The sequence below is a fragment of the Schistocerca nitens genome, chromosome 7 (genome assembly GCF_023898315.1).
Source record: "Schistocerca nitens isolate TAMUIC-IGC-003100 chromosome 7, iqSchNite1.1, whole genome shotgun sequence".
Lineage (NCBI taxonomy): Eukaryota > Metazoa > Arthropoda > Insecta > Orthoptera > Acrididae > Schistocerca > Schistocerca nitens.
Genome location: NC_064620.1, coordinates 113,651,833 through 113,674,418, shown reverse-complemented (window position 1 = coordinate 113,674,418; position 22,586 = coordinate 113,651,833). Strand labels below are relative to the sequence as shown.

Below are 22,586 nucleotides of genomic sequence, written 5' to 3'. Positions count from 1 at the left end.
CACTAATGAAGGATGAGGCCATGAGTGTTATGGGAATGTTGGATATATTGCAGGGAGAGTTCCCACCTGCCCAATTCAGAAAAGCTGGTGTTGGTGGGAAGGTCCCAGATGGCACAAGGCTGTGAAGCAGTCACTGAAATTAAGATAGTCACATTGGGTGGTGTGCTCAGCAATGGGGTGGTCCAACTATTTCTTGGTGACATTTGTCTGTGGCCATTCTACAGACTGACAGTTTGTTGGTTATCATGCCCACTTAAAATGCAGCACAGTGTTTGCATCTTAGCTTGTAAATCACATGACTGGTTTCACAGGTAGCCCTGCCTTTGGTGGGATAGGTGATGCTTGTAACCAACTGGCATAGGTGGTTAAGCGAGTATGTATAGGACAGGTCTATTACATTATTATTTAGGTCTATTATTATTTATTTATTATTTATTATTATATACATTATATATTATCTCTGATAATATAATATAATATAATATAAATATAATATAATATTTCTTATTATTTCTTATTTAGGTCTATTCCAGGGATATGAGCCATGGTGCAAGGGGTTGGGAGCTGGAGTTGTCTAGAGATGGATGAGAGTATTGTATAGGTTTGGAAGTGGCAGAATATCACAGTGGGAGGGAAGGGTGGAAGGTATGACAAGAGTTGGTCAAAACCCTGGGAAGAATGTGATTCAGTTGGTTCAGTCTGAGACACAAGGCAAATGACACAAGGCAAATGTGCCTCTGTGGCCAGACAGTGGGACTTTGGGAGGTGGTGGGTGACTGGAGTAATAAGACACGGGGACCTGGTTTTGCTCAAGGTTGGGAAGGTAATTATGGTCTGTGAAGGCCACAGTGAGACCCTCAGTGTATTTTGAGAGGGACTGCTTGTCACTGCAAATGCGACAGTTATGTTTGGCTAGGATGTATGGAAGGGACTTCTTGGTGTGGAGTGGGTGGCAACTGCCGAAGTGAAGATAATGCTGGTGGTTGGTAAGTTTGATATGGACAAATGTGCTAATATAGTCTTCTTTGAGGTGGAGGTCAACATTGAGGAAGATGGATTGTTGTGTTGAATAGGACCAGGTGAGGTGAATGGGGGATAAGGTTTTCATGTTCTGGATGAATGTGGATAGTGTGTCCTCACCCTCAATCCAGATCACTAACATGTTATCAGTGAATCTGAACCAGGTGAGGGGTTTGGGATTCTGGGCATTTAGGAAGGATTCCTCTAGATGGTGTACGAATTGGTTGGCATAGTGTTGTGTCATGTGGGTGTCCATAGTGGTACCCTTGATTTGTTTGTAGAAATGCCTTCCAAGGAGGAATAATGGTGAGTTCATCTTAACACCTAGAAAGTAGGTTGTAGGTTTTGAATCTGTTGGGTGTTAGGAAAGGTAGAGTTCAATAGTGGTTGAAGGTTGTTGTAGAGTTGGTGGTTAGTTGTAGCCAAAGGCAAAAGTAGGAAGTGAATAGGATGGATAGTTTTTTAGGGTGGCATTGTGCATGTTGCTCTAGTTCCTGGAGGGAAAGAGTTTCAGTGTGTGATATGGGATCCAGCAATTTGGGACTGCATAGCAAGAGACTTTTGTGAGTGGAGAGGAGGTATTGCAAGGTGGTTTGAGCATGACTGATACGTTTTTGTAGGACTATGTTGGTAAGGGTTAAGGATTGGCAGAATCTGCAACAGATGGAGGTCATTGTGGAAGGAAGGGTGACAGCCAGAGCTGGGTAATCTGATAGTAAGGCCATCTGGAGGGAATCCATGAGCCAAGCAACAATGCAGGGACTGTATGTGGGACTGGGTTCTGGCTAGGGATAAGGAAACTTTTTTGTACTGACACAGATGGAAGCAACAAGGATCCATGGTGTAGTAATGCATCTTGTACCCAGTGTTCCTCCTTTTTTTCTCTTCTTACCTGGATTTCTCTTGTCATCTTACAAATCACAGTGTATACTCCATTTATGAGCCACACTGCATCAACGGACTTGGCTGCTCGCAACAGACAGCTACAATTGCTGGTGCAGCATCTCATGTCCCACATTACTCCCGCCAATATCATTAATCCTGTACCTTCAAACTGATCACTCTTCCTGCATCACTCTCACATATTTTTGTGTCTTATTTCCAGTACCTTCCAATGCTACATGAACTTGCATCTCATCCTATCAACCCATCCCCAGCCCCATTCCTTCTCCTCTCTATTCCAGTTCGCACATGGTACCTTCACCTAATCTAGTCACTTCTGCCATCCATCTTTTTCACACTCTTCCACCCATAGACGTGCAACCCACATTATAATCTTTTTATTTACTTTTTTTTCTTTGATCTTATTGTGCCTTCAAGCCAATTTCAGTTGGTTTTTTGCCTTTCACTATCACCCTGATCTCTCAGATTTCATCCATTTCATGATTTTTCCCAAGTGTTTGGGTGTGTTTTTACAAATTTTTTGGAATGTGTTTCTTTGTTAGTTACCTATTTTTATGCATTTGTATCCACCACCATGGTGCTCCTTCCATATGCATCAGTACAGAAAAGTTTCCTTATTTCTAGCCAGAACCCAGTCCCCCTTAAACCTTGCCCCAACTCCATTCCTCAAATCCCTCAACATGCAGACTAACCTCTCATCCACAGAAAGAACCACAATCTAATTCTGCCTGCTGACAGAGGCTCTACCACTGTTTCTTTGAACTGTAAGGATTACCTGACAGAAGGACTCTGCCAGCTGCTGGATTCATCGACTTACAAACCCTGCCATAGTGATCCCATTCCAGAAATCTAGCAGTTTGTCCAGTCTCTCCTCAAATTCTTAGGCCCATTCCAGAACCTCTTCCAGGAGTCCATCTTTCTCCTCCCCCATACCATCCTGTGCACCCTTACCTTCTACATGCTTCCTTAAGTCCATAAACCCAACCACTCAGGATGCCCCATTGTGGTTGGTTACTATGCCCCCAATGAGAGAATCTCTGCTCTTGTAGACCAACATCTCCAATCTATTACCTGCAACCTGCCTTCTTTTTTAAAAGATTCTAACCATTTCCTCCACTGACTTTCAACAGTACCTGTTCCTTTACCATATGGTGCCCTGCTCATCACTATTGATACCACCTCCTTTTACACTAATATCCCTAATGCCCACAGCCTTACTGCTGTTGAACACTATCTTTCCCAACACTCAATAGATTCGAAACCTACAACTGCCTTCCTAGTCACCATGACCAATTATATCCTTACCCAAAATTATTTCTCCTTGGAAGACATTACCTACTAACAAATCCAAGGTACCGCAATGGGCACCCACATGGCACCATCCTATACCAACCTGTTCATAGGTCATCTAGAGGAATTCTTCCTATACACCCAGAATCCCAAACACTTCACCTGGTTCAGATTCACTGATGACATGTTTGTGATCTGGATTGAGGGTGAGTACACCCTATCCATGTTCCCCCAGTAAATCAACACCTTCTCCCCCATTGCTTCACCTGGTCCTACTCAACGTGACAAGCCACCTTCCTCGATGTTGACTTCCACCTCAAAGATGGCTACATTAATACCTCCAATCCATATCAGTCATCCCAACTACCAGCAATACCTCCACTTGGACAGTTGCCACCCATTCCACACCAAAAAGTCTCTTCCATACAGCCTAGCCACCCACGGCCATCATATTGGCAGTAACAAGCAGTCCCTCTCAAAATACACCAAGAGTCTCACCGAGGCCTTCACAGACTGTAATTATCCTCCCAGCCTTTTGCAAAAACAGATCTTGTCTTATTACTCCAGTCACCCACCACCTCCCGAAGTCCCACTGTCTGGCCACAGAGGAGCATTCCCCTTGTGCCTCAGACTGGAGCAACTGAATCACATTCTTCCCCAGGGGTATGACTACCTCTCATCATGCCCTGAAATGAGGAATGACCTATCTACAATCCTCCCCAACACATGCAGTAGTATTTTGCAGCCCACCAAACCTACACAATATTTTTGTCCATCCCTAGACAACCCTAGCTCCCAACCCCTTGCTATCCCTGTAATAGACCTAGATGTGAGATCTGGCCCATACATCCTCCCACCAATAGCTACTGCAGTCCAATCACAAGCATCACTTGTCCCATCAAAGGCAGGCCACCTGTGAAACCAGTCATGTGATTTACAAGCTAAGATACAAACATTGTGCTGTATTCCATGTGCACATGATAACCAACAAACTATGTGTCTGCATAAATGGCCACTGACAAACTGTGGCCAAGTAACAGCTGGACAACCTCATTGCTGAGCATGTTGTGCAAATCAGTGTTCTCATTTTAATAACAGTTTTGCAGCCTGTACCATATAATCCTTCCCACTAACACCAGCTATTCTGAATCCTGGCCTCATCCTTTGTTAGTCATTATTCTAACCCATCTATCCCCTTCCCTGTTCCCATTTCAGCACTACACAGCGCTCTATTCCACTAACAGACCCACAGTCTATTTACTTCTATCCTTTCCCATCCCTAACCCCATCCCTCTGTCTAACCTACTGACAGCAGCTTGCTGTCCTAGCCTCTCTCCACCTCATCCCTGTATGCTCCAAGAATCAGCATTTTACCATCCCCAACCCCTACATTACTATCGTTTCCCCTCCCCGCCCCAGCCTCCTCCTTACCCCCGCCACCCGGTTGCCTCTCTCAGTGTTCAAAATGGCTCTCAGCACTATGGGACTCAACTGCTGTGGTCATAAGTCCCCTAGAACTTAGAACTACTTAAACCTAACTAACCTAAGGACATGACACACATCCATGCCCGAGGCAGGATTCGAACCTGCAACCGTAGCAGTCACACGGTTCCGGACTGCGCGCCTAGAACCGCGAGACCACCGCGGCCGGCCTCTCTCAGTGTGTGTGTTTGTGTGTCTGTGTGTGTGTGTGTGTGTGTGTGTGTGTGTGTGTGTGTGTGTTTTCTATTTCTTAGGAAGGACTTGTTGGCTGAAAGCCCATTTTCTGTTGTTGTGCGTATATGTGACTCAGCATTTCCGCCATTTTTGAGACGTTTGTATTCCTTTTTGCCTGCTTCATTTACTGCATTTTTATATTTTCTCCTTTCATCAATTAAATTCAATATTTCTTCTGTTACCCAAGGGGTATAAATATCTTATATCATGAACCATGGACCTTGCCGTTGGTGGGGAGGCTTGCATGCCTCAGCGATACAGATGGCCGTACCGTAGGTGCAACCACAACGGAGGGGTATCTGTTGAGAGGCCGTTTGAGACATGGTATTTCAGACTAAGTGCCAAGGTCTTGTTACACACACACACACACACACACACACACACACACACACAACACAACACAACACAACACAAGCAATATACTCATCTTCCTCCTTCCTGTGTTCTGAAAACTTTTTGATATGGTAGTGTATAAGATAATAATGAACAATTTTTCTGACTACAGGCATTTAAACAAATGCTTATAGGCTTCAGTGAGGAATCTCTGTAAAGTAAGCAAAGTATCACCACATAAACAAGTTCTATTGGAACTAAATAAGAAAGAATATCTCTGGCCTTTTTCATGACCTTTCCATGGCTTCAGAAGCAAATTTCATAGTGTATGTAGCCACGGTCATGGGAAACTTGGTGCCTTCTCAGACATTTGTTCACTTTCAGCCTTGTGCAGCTAGTCACCTGATGCATATGGACTCCATGAACCACGAAATGAAAGAAACAATTTTTCCACAAGTCAGCCCCTTCAACAGATACGATGTTTTACTGATGTCAGCTACATATACAAGTCAAAGGCATCACAGTTTTAATAATCCAAGAGGCAATAATGAAGTGAGTCAGCTGCTTCAACAGACACCACATGTTTTACCAATGTCAGCTACATATACCAGTGAAAGACGTCACATTTTTAACAAGATGCAATAATGAAGCAAATAGTGCCCAGACAGAAACAGTAGCAGTGCTGCAGAGAACTGCATAGGAAGAGAACATTCAGTACCAGATAATGGATGCCAAACAGAGTTCATATAATTCTGATGGGAAACAACCCATATCCACCACAGCACCAATAGCTTCAAGATGGCTTAGAAATTCAGAATGGCTTAATCAAAACAATTTACAGTATAGTAATAAATGTAGTAAGAAGTTAAACAGTAGCCCATATGCAGAATCAAACAACACTGACTAAAAGAGTTCATCACATAATTACTACTGAGCCTGGATCTCAAACATGGCAGGATACGTTAAGAATATAGCATACAATATAGTAATAAATGTACTAAGAAGTTAGACAGTAGGCCACATGCAGAATCAAACAACAATGACATAAAAGAATTCATCACAGAATTACTACTGAGCCTGGATCTCAAACATGACAGGATACGTTAAGAATATAGCATGCTGGAATGCTTATTCCATTAAAAGAAATAAACACAGTTCCTACATTTCTTACACACCAACCAGATATCTGAAACATAGTTGCTGCCGAATGAACCATTTCTGTTTCCTGAGTTTAATGAGATTGAGGCTGTCAGAAATGATGAATATGGGGAGAGTGCACTTCTCATAAACAGAGGGATAACTATATAAAATTCAGTGATATGAGAGACAAAAGATACCATTTCAAACTGCTGCAGCTACACTGTATTCGAACAGCAATGAAATAAATGTAATGACAATTTACAGTTTATATTGTAACTGGTTGGATAAAAAATTTACTCACCAAGTGGTGGCAGGAAAACACATGTATAAAGCTATTAAAGTTTGCAGTCTTTTAGAGCCAATGGTTCCTTCCTTTGGCAGAAAGGTTGAAGGGGAAGGAATAGCAGCAAAGGAAAAGGACTGGTGAGGTGTACAAAAAAGGGGTTAAGTTCAGAAAAGATGCCCAGAACCTCAGGTCAGAGGGGACTAACTGTGCAGGATGAGAAGGAAAGACTTATTGTAGAGTAGGATTACATCCACAGATAGGGACTTTCAATGTTAGGGCTTTGGGAATAACTTCCAGGGACAAGCATATTTCAAGAAACAGAATGTAGAACCTTTGTTATGATAGTGCAAGATCATATTTTCAAAAGGAATAGATGCAATATGTGACGGAATTCACCATTGTAAGAGAGGAGGGTTAGATGTGTAGAGTAGAATTCAGTCTTTCCTTCTCATTGTTTCCTTTAACTCTCCCTTGATATAGGGTTCTGGGCCTGAGACCTCTTTTCCTAAACGTCACCAGTCCTTTATCTTCACTCCTCTTCCTTCCCCTTCAAACATCCTGCCAGAAAAAGAAGCCACTGGCTCTAAAAGCTGGCAAACTTTGATATTTTTATATGTGTGTTCTCCTGCTGCCACTTAATCAGTAGATTTCTGATCTATCCAGTTACACAGATAATATTAGGCAATTTTAATGCTCATCATCTCACTTGGGGCTCAGATCAAGAAAACAGTGTTGGTAAAATGATAGAGATTTTCAATGAAGATAATGTAATCATTTTAAATGATGGTTCCCCAATGAGGATAACTGCACTGAACCAACAACTGAGCACTGTATATATACATTAGGTGTCACATGGGAGATAATTACAGAACCCCCCTGGATCTCATCACCTTCCCGCCATTCTCAGGTGTTACGTAGTGATGATACATGGTGTAATACAGCCAGCCTGCAAGTGGAATAGTCAGAAAGTAGACTGGAACAAGTGCACTAATATGCTTTGAGAAAAGATATAGACATTTCCAGAATGTGGAAAAACATGAACAGACTACATGAATTTTATGTCTTCTGTTGAAGAAGCTGCAATGGTATCTATTGCACAAAATAAAGCCATTCTTCCAAAAACCAAAACATTCCAGTATGGCGGGATGAGAAATACAATAATTGCTGGAATTGTTGGTTGGTTTGTGGGAGTTGAAGGGACCATACTGCAAAGGCCATCAGTCCCGATTGCTGGAATGAAAGGAAGCAATGTAATTATGCAGAAGGCATGCTTCAGAAGAAAATTACATAAACTCCAATTGATTTCAGGTGAAAGTAAAGTGACTATTCAAAAATAAGAAGAAATCTGCATAGATAAACAGTCTTAATGAAGACATACCAAGCTTTACCATCTGGCAACAAATTAAACATGTACATAGAACCTGGAGCAACAATAGTACACCAGTGCTTCCAAACAAGTTAGTGGATCACTTCTTGAAACATTTGGCATCAGACCCAGTTGAACAATACATTGATGAGGCAGGAAACTATTTCCTGAATGAAAGCTTTACTGTTATGAAACTCAACACAGTCCTCTTATTTGGAAAAAGTTGTGCCTCATGAACTGATGGTATAAATTTCTATGCACTCCCTTCTTTAGCACAGAAAGAAAGGAACCATCTTTGTAGCATTTTTAATAACACTTGGAGTAAAGGAACTAATATCTTCAAATGGAACACATCACAAATAGTTTTGAGAATGAAAACATGATCCAAGCAGGCTGTAGAATACAGCCCACTTGGGAGATATTTTCATTCTCAAAACACATTGAGGCTGTGAATCTATGCAAAAATAAAATTTCAGAATTGCAAATAGTGTCAATAGGAAAACACGATAAACTACGTAATGAAGCAACCTCATATAGACCATAACAGTTCTGAGCTGTGTACAAAAAATGCTGGAAAGGATGTAGAAAAATAGACTTGAGAGTTGGTATAACCACCACAACTTATTCCTCAAAACAAATTTTGGTTTTTTGGAGAGGACTTTGCATGAACAGAACAGTAATAAAATTAGTAAATGATATTCAGATAAGTATCAATCACAATGGATATGTCACTGCAGTTTTTACTGGCATAAACAACACATTATAATGTCACCTTATTGATGCTTGCTGCCAAAATGCAGTGGCAAAATGTTCCTAACAGCTTTGTGAGCAAACTTATCCTTGTCATAATGAAACAAGCCTTTGGGAAAAAAAAAATCTCCTTTATCATAAATGAAGAGATTGATACGACACATTATTTTTTTTTTTTTACATAATGACTAAATTTCCAAATTTAGGCAAATAAGGTATACAGAAAAACACTAACAACTTGGTCAGTGCAAGGAGACATAATCCATATTGTAATTAAACCAATTTAATCACACAGTAGAAAATGCCATATCTCTGTGAAATAATTTCTCTACAATTTTTGCATTTATGTTCAAAGGAAACGTAGAATGGGTTCTAACTTTATTTAAATGTTTATTAGTGCATGCAAACTAAAGGCATTTTTGCACAACAGTGTTTATATTTCTAAATCACCTCTATTACACATCAGTTCAAAGATCAATAAATGATCAAATTAAAGACATAAAAATGTCACTTGTTCATATGTTTTCGGTTATCTGCTTTATTAAAACCAAACACTCATATAATTCCAAAATTCAAAGTTACTAAAATAAAATTGTTGAACTGACTAGTAAATGTGGCATTACCACACATAAAAAAGCATCTGTTTTTGTGTACAAAGAAGGATAAAGTGCTTTGTCAGTTGGTAAGAGAGAGACATCAGTGGAGGAAGATAATAGCCTGTTATATGCTGACACTTGGCAATGTTGCACAACAAACTGTGTTTTTTTTAAACTGTGACTGATAAGTCAAATGGAAATCACCTTTTGTACAGTTTAATAATTAAATGACCCACCACCAAACTTTTGAAAATGGCTGGAGGAAGCAGAAGCAGATAGGTGCACCAACCAGATAAGTACCAGAATTTGAATTGTTAAACTGAATGTATTTCTCTTGTCATATAACTGCAAGCTCTGACATGTAAACATATGTATTGTCATTGTTGTCAGAAGAGCACTCTAATACTTTTTATGTATGAGAGGGGTTTACAACTTACATTCCAATTGATCACTGGTAGTAAGAAGTGGAAATCGTTATGAGGGGCTGAAGATGACAAGTAGTAGTGTGTCACAAAAAGCACTAACAGTTTTACAATATGCTTATGACCTGTGTGTATATTCAACAAGTGGTGCCTTTCTTAGTGGCCTGCTGAATACGGATCAAACTATGTCTAGCCTACACACGTAAATGGTGAAAAGTGGTTTGGTGAAAAGTGGTTTGGTTGAAAATGTTTTTGATATACCACTTGGCAAGTCTTCAGTTCTACTCTTCACCAAACTTCATAATACTGCAGCACTGTAGACACAGCACTCAGGCTAATGCCATGTTTCTTGACTTCAAGAAGGCATTTGACCCCATCCAGCAAAGCTGTTTAATTAATGAAAAAAAAAAAACCCTCACAGAATATTGGACCAGATTTGCAGTTGGGTACAAGACACCCCTACAGGTATAACTCAAGACATTACTCTTAACAGAAGGAAATCAATAGATGTAAAGGTAATTTACAGAGTACCGAAAGGAAGTGTGATAGGACTTCTACTGTTTACAATGTAGATAAATTATCTAGAAGGAAGTTTCAGAAGCCCTTTAAGATTGTTTGCAGATGATACAGTTGCCTATAAGAAAACAGTGATGCCAGAAGACAGTATCAATTTACAGAAGACCTGAAAAAGATTTATGAATGGTGCAGGCTCTGGTAATTGGCCTTAAACATAAATAAATCCAATATACTGTGCACACAAAGGAAAAGCAATCCACTACTTTACAACTATGAGGAGCATTCAATAAGTAATGCAACACACTTTTTTGTGAAAGCAGGTTGGTTTTATTCAAAATTCCAATACACCATATTATTTCCCACTCTTTAGGCTACAAAACATTTGTTTTCAACATGATCTCTGTCAATGCGCCAGCTCTACCCACCTTACTGGGAGGGCCTATATGCCATCAAGGTACCATTCTACTGGTCAACAATAGAGCCAATACATTGTTGCATCAATAATCTCTCCATGTACTGCTTACTGTGGAGTGCATCCTTCAATGGGCCAAAGAGATGGAAGCTGGAAAATGCGAGGTCTGAACTATAGGGTGTATGAGGAAGAACAGTCCAATAAAGTTTTATGAGCTCCTCTCAGTTGCACAGAATTGTGTGATAAGTCCCATAAGGTTTCACACATTACAGAATTGTGTGACGCCTTGCATTATCACAGAAAAAGAGAAGTTTGTTTGCGTTTTATGGGTGACAAACACACTGAATTCCACTGCAGGAGTCAGATCTGTGTGCCGGCACACAGGAAAATGGATCAGTTTACATGACCTCTTTGTGATGATGCCAGACACCTCGCTCAATGACTCACTGTGCTTTTTTTCACTTCCAGCTTTCTGTAGACTTTCTGCAAGCACCTACTAATATCTTAAATGCTCTGGTTTTTCATCAAAGGAATTACAATGACAGCTCTCTGCTTGCAATGCACCTTCACTACAGATGCCACTTTGAAGACTACGTATAGCACTGCCACCTATCGGAATTTATGTAACTATAGGGGCAGAAACAGGAATATTCAAGAAATTAGAGCTAATACAGAGGCTTACTGACAATCAATCTTCCCACATTCCGAGTAGAACAGGGAAGGGGGGGGATCATTTAGTGGTAACAAAAATACCCTTCGTCATGCACTATGAGGTGGCTTGTGGCATGCAATGTAGATGTAGATGTAGATGTTTGGTTGAAGCAAATAACCCTCCCCTACATCTATGTCATGAATACCTATGTATGAAATTTTTATTCAAACAGTCACAATTTTGCACAAGACCATTTAGTACATGACATCCATACCTTACAAGGATTGTGTTATGCGTCCAGATACTAGCTCACCAAAGTATTCCTCCTCTTATTGCTGCGTACATGGATACTAGTCAATTTCTCAAATGAAGCGTGTCTGCACAATAATTACTCTGCTCTGGAACAGACTACTGCACCTGTGTATTGGAACCACAAGTTGTTTTTGACATTCACTTTGGCTGTAGTTATCCAGATAAATGCAGTTTGATGGAGTATCTCTCCAAAAATAAGAATACAAGATTCATCTACACCTACGCTTCAAAAAATGAAGATGGATGTGGTTGTGCGTACTGGCATAACAGCTGCCATATTGGAATGAAATCCCAGCTCACTATCAAACTCACAATTATGACAGTGGAGCTTTTGGCTATTCTTTGAGCTCTTTTATATGCCAATAGGTACTTGAGTGCTGAGCTTATTATCCTTTCTGATTCCTGATCACCTCTGGAACTAGTAAGACATCGGCACAGTGGAATATCGAATCATCTAATAGCATATGACATCGGAATCTGATGTTACAGATCACAAGTAGGTTTCAGCAAGTTACCAAGAGCTGGGTAAAAGGGAACTGTGGCATATCTTGCAATAAAACAGTAGACATGTTACACAAATAAGCTGTCTATGGCAGAGTGGGGAGACACACAGAATTATCAGCTCCAGACCTTTGAAACATTATTAAACCAAAAATCAGAGAGTCAAGGAACACAGAATAGGAATTGATCTCCAAATAAGATTATACAAAAGAGAACATGGTGCTGTTTCCTAACTTCAGGTACAAGAAAAATCAATGCTCCAGAAGTCTCACAAACACTATAAGATGCCTCACATTCACCATGGCTGGTTCAGGAACCATCTGTACTGTACTGGTCTGGTTGTATTCCCATTGTGTGACTGTGACAAAGAAGAGGAAGTCAATAACATCTTTTTTTGGCTGCATAAACAGATTCAACAGTACAAGCTACCTCCTACAACATCTGACCACCAGTGATTGCTGCTTGCCGACATGTTTTATGATACAACTCTGCTTGAAAGGCCAGAGAACATATTGCCTTTTATATGCCTTTTTGATGAAAGAGCAGCTCAACTTCTAATATGATATGACTGTAATTTTATGTTTATGATGTTGTGCAAATGTATTAAATGCAATGTGTATGTTGCCCTTCAATGTTTTATCCATTCTATGTATTATGATGGCTGTATGAGTCCTGCTCAGATGCCAAAACAAAAAAATAAATACATAAAAAAGAAAGTAATTTAGGGAAACCATGGAAAACTTAAATCAGGTTTGCCAAATGGAGACTGGAGCTTCCATTCTCCTGAATGCAAACTCATTCAGTTTATCTCTAATGTGTTCTGTTTAAATATTACTGCAAAGGATTTATTTCATAAGGTAAAATTTAGTGCTTCACTACTTGTTCATTACTCAATACCAATCACCACAGACACTACAGTCACTAAATACACATTACTTCATACTCCAACAGCTGACATCAAAAACCTGACACCATGGTTTCAGTACTGTAACTCTGTTTTTGCTTGCTTGATAAACTGAGTCAGCATCCTCCCCTAATGAGTGAGACACTGATCTCAAAAATATGGTAAGGTGTTAGCATATCAACTGCAGAGCTTTGATAAAGGGTTCCAAAGGAAAGAAATGAAAGTAAAAACATTATAGAGTGAAAGTGTGTAGTAAAATGACAGAGATGTTTTATCTTATTTTTATTATTAGTAAATTACTAATGCTATTGGTGTTGTTGTTTTCACTTGTTTTACATTTTCACCAAATTCCTGGTCTGTGTTATCCAAGTCATCCTTTACTGTACAGAATGCACTGCTTGTTCCAGTAATCTGTCTAATCTCCTTGGGAAATTTATTGTACAATTTTATTCCTTGGTAGAAAAGCAGTCCTGAGTTTATACTTATTCTTTCTTGGTATATGTATTGTAAGTCCAGTGTAGATCTAGATCTCTGGTTGTGAACAGAATTATTAATGCAGTCATTACAGAAGTTATTATTGATGAGTATAACATACCTGATACAGCACTCTCACTAGAGTTAAATGATATGAAACCACTCACCTCTGAAGCACAGTCAAAGCAAGTTCCAAGTGCAGCCAGCACTCTGATCACATTCAGACTGTCATTGCATTTCACTGCTGTAAAAGTAGCAGAGATTGTTGAAAATTTCATAAAATATTGTAAAAATGTAAGTTATTAAAATTTTTATATATTGAGTTTAGAGAAATAAAGTAGTCAAAAATTAATCAATGTGTGAAAATATAATCCTTAGGGGAGACATTTTACATTTACTAAGAAACACTCAATTCTCTTATTGAAAAACTGGCTGAAACATACCATAGAATGGCTGGATTCTTGGCAGTTTAATTATCCATTCCTCATGTTTCTTTATTATGTCACTAACATCACAAACACAGAATGGGTCCTCCTGTAGCTGAGGGGAAAAAACATATAGCACAATGTTAGGCAGTCAGTAAATTGTGTTTAATGTAGAGAAATATGAAATGAATGCAGTTTATTTGTGAGGAGAACAATAAAATAAATTTAATAAGTGGAATTTACTACATACTCCTGAGTCTGCAATGTCCTTTATGGTGCTCCAAACATTTGTGCTGGTATCCATGACATGAATAAGTTCATCATTATTACTCAGCTGCATGATACCTATTTTCTGAGCAGCTTATGAGCAGTAGCCAAGATAAACTATGACCAACCAGACACCAATTTTCAGCAAACTTATCAGATGATATAAACTGAAAAAAAGAAATACAGCCAGCAAATATTAGATATAGAAGTATTTTATGCAAAAGATGAATGAGTGATACTTTTATGAAAAATTCACATCAAGTGCTCTTTTTAGTGAAGTATGAAAGGTTTTATCAAATGATTATTTTGTATTATAAATGTTATTAAAAATCTGTAATTAAGTGACCTTTTATATGCACAGCCAAAGAAGACAAACTTAATGCATATCAGTAATTGTGTTAAAATCAACAAAACATTATCTCTTAATTTTTGCAAGTTGTTCATCACTTATTTTGATACTTTTTTTTTCCTTCTGCTTCAGATTGCCTACTCTCTCCTGCCTTAGCCAACATTTATGTAAGCATTTGTAGTTCTTAGTTAATAATACCTGCAATAACTGGAAATGGTGTACACACATTTACTTTAAGAGTAATAATCATCATTTTCACAGCTGAGAAATGGGAGCTCCAGTTTCTGTAAGTACATGTAACACTTTCCAGATAATGGCTTGCTGATGAGAAATTATCTACGTTTTCTACATCTCCAGCAGGTTGCTACTAATAGTAGCAAACTTTTTCAGAGCCTGCAGCTCTTATTTCACTACAAAGTCCAAAGTTCAAGCTTGAATAAAACTGATGCACCTGAAACAATTAAGTGGCTAACCATGTAACAGAAGTGTTAATATCCAATTTGGATCACATAAATAGTGAAATATTAGGTTTACAGGAAACCATCATGGACCTTCCTGAAAAGATAAAAGATTTGTCTGAAAGTCTTAACGCTTGGCAACTAGAGTAAAATAGACTAAAGCTCACAGTGAAGCAAGTAGCATTGTGCATAAAAAGTCTATCAGCTGAGACAGAGAGCGAAATAGAGGAACTTCTAAAAGAATAGGGTAATAAAATTACTGAAAAATTTGAAGTAGAGCTAAGGAAAGTGAAAGATTGGAGTGTCACAGAGGTACATGCTGAATAGTGTACCATAGTGCAAGCTGTCAAGAGATAACTTAGTTTCATGAGGAAAATGTTGATTCAGTATCTGCCCAAATGGCAACATGAGATTCAAGATAAATTAACTGGTCAAATTGATTCTGTGGAAAAGGAATTAAATATCGTAAAAGGTCAAATTGATGATAACACATCACATATAGCTGAAGCAGATGGAGCCTTTGACCACTATCATAGTCCTATATTGCAAAACAATGCATGCATTGATGATGAATGTTCAGATACATCTACATCTACATACTCTGCAAGCCACTGTATGATGTATGGGAGAGCGTACCCTGTATCACAACTGGTCATTTCCTTTCCTGTTCCACTTGCAGATAGGGTGAGGTAAAAGTGATTGTGTACCTCAGTATGAGCCCTAATTTCTTGTATCTTATATTCATGGTCCCTATCTTAAATGCATGTTGGCAGCAGTAGGATCGTTCTGCTGTCAGCTTCAAATGCCAATTCTCTAAACTATCTCAGTAATTTTCTTTGAAATTAATGTCTTATTCTCTCCAGGAATTCCCACTTGAGCTCACAGTGTATATTTGTAACACTTTCATGCTGATCAAACCTACTGGTAACAAACCTAGCAGCTCACCTTTGAATTTCTTCATTGTCTTCTTTCAACCCAACCTGGTGTGGATCCCAAACACTTGAGCAGTACTCAAGAATAGGTTGCACTAGCATACTGTATGCAGTCTCCTTTACAGATGAACCATACTTTCTTAAAATTCTACCAATAAACTGAAGTTCACATGCACCTTCCCTACCACAATCTTCACATGCTTTGCAATGTTACACACAGATATTTAAACACATGGGTGTGTCAAGCAGGACACTATACTGCTGTATCCAAACATTGTGGGTTTGTTTTTCCTACTCAACCACATTTCTGAATTAACAGCCGGCTGCCATTCATCACACCAATTAGAAATGTGGTTTTTTATAAACTTATTTCAGCACTTTCCTGTAAACCACAGTATCATCAATGAACAACCACAGAATGCTGCCCACCCTGCCTGCAAGATCATTTATGTATATAGAAAATGACAATGGTCCTATCACACTTCCCTGGGTCACACCTGATGCTAGCCCTGTCTGCGATGAACACTCACCAAGGAGGACAACAATCTGGTTTACATCACTTAAGAAGTCTTCTAGCCAGTCACATATCTGGGAGCCTATTTCATAAGCACATACCTACATTAACAATCTGCTGTGGGGTACCATGTTGAGTGCTTTCTGAAAATCAAGAAATACAGAATCAGCCTGTTTCCCTTCATCCAAAGTTTGCAGTATATCATGTGAGAAAAGACCAAGACCAAGCTGGGTTTCACATGAGCAATGCTTTTTAAAGCTGTGCTGATTCATAGGTAAGAGCGTTTTGGTCTGTAGGAGATTTATTATATTCAAACTCAGAATATGATCTAGAATTCTGCAGCAAATTGATGTTAAGGATATTTGTCTGTAATTTTGTGGGTCTGTTCTTTTATTCTTATTGTATACAGGAGTCACCTGTGCTTTTTACCAATCACTTGGTACTTTACAATGGTCAAGACATTCACAATAAATGCAAAATAAGTAAGGAGCCAAAGCCATAGAGTACTTTTTGTAAAAAAGAAATTGGGGTTCTGTCTGGACCTGGTGACTTATTTCGTTTCAACCCTTTCATTTGTTTCTCTATGCCAGGGATGCGTATTACTGTGTAATCCATATGAGACTCTGTGCAATGGTCAAATGACAGTATGTTTATATGATTCTCCTGCATTAACCATTTCTTAAACGTGGAATTTCAGTAGACAATTACCACAAAACTATACCAGTAGGAGTTTCGTGTGAGGACCCACCCTTATATCTGTCTTATTGGAGGAAAATCTCCTCAAACATAGACAATTTTAGGTATCATACTAGAAAAGAAAACCATACATTATGTTATTTTTGTTAAATACTTTACAAATATAATCCGTAAAATGGTATCTGACCCACATAAGATTCAGTTCATCACAAGCTTTGTCCAGGATGGGGCTGCCCTATTGGCTATCACAATTGCAGAACATTGTCACACATATGAGAAATTTGAAAATGCCTTTTTGGCAAAGTATTGGTCAAAATGTGCTCAACAAAACTGAGAAAAGAATGCTTTAATCCAGAATTAGATAGTCCTATACTATGAAGCCTAAGGAAGTATTTTGAGAAATATTTTAATAAGAGTTGCAGATAGGATCTGTTATGTTCTGAAAGGCAAGTTGGTGAGTCCCATTTCAGAAAATTTAGTGCAGGTACTTGACTCCGAATTGGAATACTTTTAATGAGCACTCTACTCCACTGATTTAATAAATGAAGTTGGAAGGGCTATTAGCAATGGAAATAGTCATAGGAACGGGAATGGAATGAATCAGGAAGTGCTGACATGTCAGTAGTATGACAAGAATCACGACTGATCAGCTAATGCTCGTACTGGATTTGTTGCCCCACTGCCAATGCCTCAGATGTCTTGTGGTGGTGGGTATGCACATATACAAAGGGATGCATGAATGGTGACAGGTTTTTTTTTTTTTTTTTTTTTTTTTTTTTTTTTTTTTTTTTTTTTTTTTTTTTTTAATTCTTGGGAGAGTGTCACAGAGATATTGAAGGAACTGAATTGGAAGACTCTGGAAGATAGAGGTAAAGTATCCCAAGAAAGTCTATTACCAAAATTTCAAGAACCACCTTTAAATTATTACTCTAGGAATATACTATAACCACCTACGTATTGCTCACATAGGGAGCATGAGGATAAGATTAGAATGATTACTGCATGCACAGAGGCATTTAAACAATTATTCTTTCCACACTCCATATGTGAATGGAACAGGAAGAAACCATGCTAACTAGTACAATGGGATGTACCCTCTAGCATGCACCTCACAGTGGTATGCAGAGTGGAGATGTAGATGTAGATGTAGATTGACTCTCCAAATCACAAGAGAAGGAGAAGGACTGATGATAGGCACCATCCGGGCTATAAAAATAATGGAGTACACCCCCAGAATGCAGATGTAGATGTAGACTGACTCCCCAAATCATAAGAGAAGGTGAAGGACTGGTGATAGGCACCATCTGGGTTATAAAAATAATGGAGCACACCCCTAGAATAATCACAATAACTGTAATCCATGGTATTCCAATGCTACAGTTCAGTACAGCACAAAGTAATTCAAAGAACCAGCCGCATTCCAGTCAGCAAAATCAGATAACACTTATCCACAACAGAATCCTGAAGTAAATCGTGATGTTCACACTCATTGGCATAATCAGTATCCCACTGTGAATGTTGTAAAAGTCAGAAATTAAACTCACCCTGTAGTGGCTATTTCAACAAACTAGTGTCAACCACATTCAAGGCCCCAGTTTTGACAGTAGTATGCAGTGGGTATGTTAAATATATTGTGGCTTACATTACCTACTGGCCTATTGGACTACAAGGAAAATTAAAGGTCTGTATCCTTATCATGACTTGAAGAGATATTTCCAATAACTGAATGCATATATTGACAGAACGTATAAAATAGGGAGAGCATAGGCTTTAATAATGCAACTGTACTAATTACAGTGAGTATAATATTCTGCTCAGTTAATAATGTTAAGAAATTGGGAACAGAAATTACAATGCTCCAATAAGTTTTGGTTATGTAGAGGAAACACCTTGACTGCAAGTACCTCAGACTGTATATCTAACCCATATGCAAATGCTGTTGGTGTGGTAACAGGAGCTAGGGCATAAATGACTAGTCTTCCATTTAAGTGAAAACATGCACTTGATGTGTCACAAGAAAATGTTTGCATAGTGTGGCCACTGTGATCTTATGTTAAGTATTGATAAAGAGCATCAGAATCAAGGGGCATGACCCATTGAGCATGGAAGTAAAAGCAGTTTTGTCATATTCTAGTGGGTAAGAGGGAATGAAAAGTCAATGGTCCTCTACAAGATTTGATTTAACTAATTGTCCAACCAAGTGGGATGGTGCAGTAGTTAGTATACTGGATTGCATTTGGGAGGACAACAGTTTACACACACATCTGGCCATGATTTCCCTACATTGCTTCAGGCAAATGGCAGAATGTTTCCTTTGAAAGGGAATAACCAACTTCCTTCTGCAGCCTTACCTTATCTGATGGGACTAATGACCTAGCTGTTTGGTCCACTCCCCCCAAATCAACCAGCCAACTAACTGATTGTCTGCTGTGTCTGAAATTAATGTCAAACAGGTCTCAGACTCATGAAATTATTCTTTTCCCTTACCAAAGGAGTTATGAGTATAGTGATTTTACTACATATCTCTGATGCTGAGACTTGCCAAACAGTATTGAGTGATTCTGCTCTATTAGGAACAATTTATGATAACACCAGCTGAAAAAAAAATTATGTTTCTGTAAAATGAGAATGAGATATGCAGAAAATCTGTAAATGTGCAAATCATTATGACATGTAAACCATTAAGAACATCAGTAACTGTATTCTAATTGAATTTCTTGTGAGTGAGGCTTTGAAACATGTAGGTAAAACAATGTGCAAATAAGGCAATGCAGAGAGGAATTATGATGGTGTCAGTTTCAAGCAACCGATACAAAAATGCACTTGAAATGCTAACAGGGTAACTGGTAAAGCATAGACCTCTGTAAATAACAGTAATGTTCATTTGCACACATATAATATAGTGTGGTGATCATGAGATAAGTCCTCATCATCCATCCAAGAGACAATTGATGTTATAACAAAAGTTGCAGCTGAAAAGTACATGTGCTAAACTTTACGAGTGTATCATGTTGTTTGGGCACTACAACTGACTAGCAATATGGTGGCATGAGCAACAAACCAGTCTTTGAGGTATTTTAATTCAAGTTGTTGACAATGCCTTAGACATGGAGTCTGCACTCCTGAAGTTTAACTGCGTGAATGAAGATTGCTTTGTAATCTATGGGATGCTATTTTCCTTTTATCTGCTATCAAGTGAATGAACTAGTTCAAGAGCTATATACGATACTTTGTAAACAATATATATGGACAGTGTGAAATGACTGCAATTACCTAATGATAATACAGCCTCTGTTACATTCACGAGAATCACATGCATATCAATCGATATATCAAAAATAAAGTTTAATTCCTAGTATCATTAAAGATAAATAATTCACTAGGGGTATGCGTTTTGTTGCACACACAAGTAACTCACACATAAAATCAGCATAATTCCCATTTATATGTCTCTTCTATGTAAACCACTGCCACATAAGGAAAAAGTTCGAAATTTGTACAGTGATGTTGTGTTAAATATTTGTACTAACAAAAGAAATGATGCTCCATTGAAGAAGAGTGAACATGAAAAATGTGAAACAGTAAACAAAGGCTACCTACAAAGATCTTCTGAACACTTCTCGTGTAATTTAAAAATGGTTAAGAAAAATGACTGTAGTAAGTTGAAAACAAACATGGAAATGAGTCAGCTTACAAATAACAAAAAACAGGTACTGTTACTTTCAGATAGTCATGGTAGGAACTGTGCAAAAGTACTGAACAAAATTTCAACAACCAGCTATAAATTTAATCTTTGATAAAGCCAAATGCTATATTCAAAGAAGCAACATGTAATATACAAAACAAAACATGTAGTCTAGAACAAAATGATTATGTTGTGGTCTTAGCTGGTGCAAACGATATTAATGGATCAAAACGTGGTTTTATGACATCACTAGATGAAACCATCACAAAAACTAGGCACACCCAACTAATTCTATGCACAATACCATATAGATATAACATGCCAAATGAAAACTGCAAAATCTACCAAATGAACAGTTACTTGATGCAGAAGGCATCTTACAGTGAACACATCAGAGTTTTAGATGTAAATAGCTTCCTCCAATGGAAAGACTTCACTAGGCATGGGCTTCATTTACATAAAAATGGGAAAAAGAAACTGTATGTTAATCTGATGAATGCCATCAAAAGTCCACTCATAACAAGAAGTGCCATAAAACGTGTTACACCAGGACATCAAACATATTTGTGGTCAAATGAAGCTAATTTGGTGGACAATCTCAGAAGAATGAGCAATACTGCAGCTAAACCAACAACACCAGGAGCTGAAGAGCCATGAGTAACAACAACAAAAGTGAATATGCAGTCAGAATCATCAAGGAAAACATCAGAAACAGTGTTAGAAAAGAAGAAGGTATCCACAGTCAGCACCAAGTCACCACCAACATCCTATGCAAAAATCTCGTCAAGTGCCAAAATCAGTCAGCCCACGACATCCAAGTGGAAACAGCAAAAAATGTGCAACCACACTCCAAATCAGTACCACTGGAAACTGTGACAAGATCTTCAACATGAAAATGCAGACCTCCAGCCTACAGCCAGGATTTTTTATGGGAAAGAACACCAGTAGCTCCCTGCTAGCAGCAAACCAAAGGTAAACAGATGCAGAGCAAAATCTTCATGAACCAAAACTACAAGAAAACCCGGTGAGTGGTGTCAAAAATCATTCCATTGAAAAACAGTCACTATTATCCTTTAAAATATTACACCATAATGTGCAGTCAATGTTTAATAAGTTACTAGAAATAGATCTCTTCCAAAAAACAAAGTCACACTTAGATGTTCTCTGTATTACTGAACACTGGTTAACAGAAGACAAAATTAAAAAAACACCACTTGGCAAATTTACTCTAACTGGTTATTCTTCTCGGAACAAAAGTAAGGGAGGTGGTACAGCAACCTGTGTAAAAAAAAAAATTGAGCTACAAAAGCCTCACAAAGTACAATAATATGCAAATAGAAACAGACTTTGAATTCTCCTTAATTATCTTAACGGACTATAACTTATTGATACCGAATGTATATAGAGCCCCTGATGGGAACATTCAAACCTTAAATCACTCTCTCAAAGCACTACTCTCAAAAATTCACTCACTAAACAAAAATATATTAATAAGTGGAGATTTTAATGTTGACTTCCTCACACCTGGAAAAAATAAAGATGAATTGTTGAATATTACAAATTCATTCAACCTACCCCTAACTGTAAACACACCAACCAGGATCACAAAAAAATTCAAAAACAGCTTTAGATCAGATTTTCATAAACACAGACAAACTACACCACTC

The 22,586-nt window shown here is 38.4% G+C and overlaps 2 protein-coding genes across 2 annotated transcripts in view; both read right to left on the bottom strand.

Moving 5' to 3' along the window:
• Positions 1-14,397, bottom strand: part of LOC126194681 (ornithine decarboxylase 1-like) — a 57,219-nt gene extending 42,822 nt beyond the window's left edge. The window contains exons 1-3 of the mRNA XM_049932888.1: positions 14,269-14,397; positions 14,037-14,133; positions 13,761-13,837 (exon numbers count right to left, since the gene is read on the bottom strand). Of these exons, the coding sequence (XP_049788845.1) occupies positions 13,761-13,837; positions 14,037-14,133; positions 14,269-14,358 (264 nt within the window). The 5' untranslated portion in view covers positions 14,359-14,397. The remainder of the gene's footprint in view (positions 1-13,760; positions 13,838-14,036; positions 14,134-14,268) is intronic.
• The window catches only part of LOC126195492 (ornithine decarboxylase 2-like), a 488,128-nt gene that overhangs the window by 269,779 nt on the left and 195,763 nt on the right, over positions 1-22,586 (bottom strand). The window lies entirely within an intron of this gene.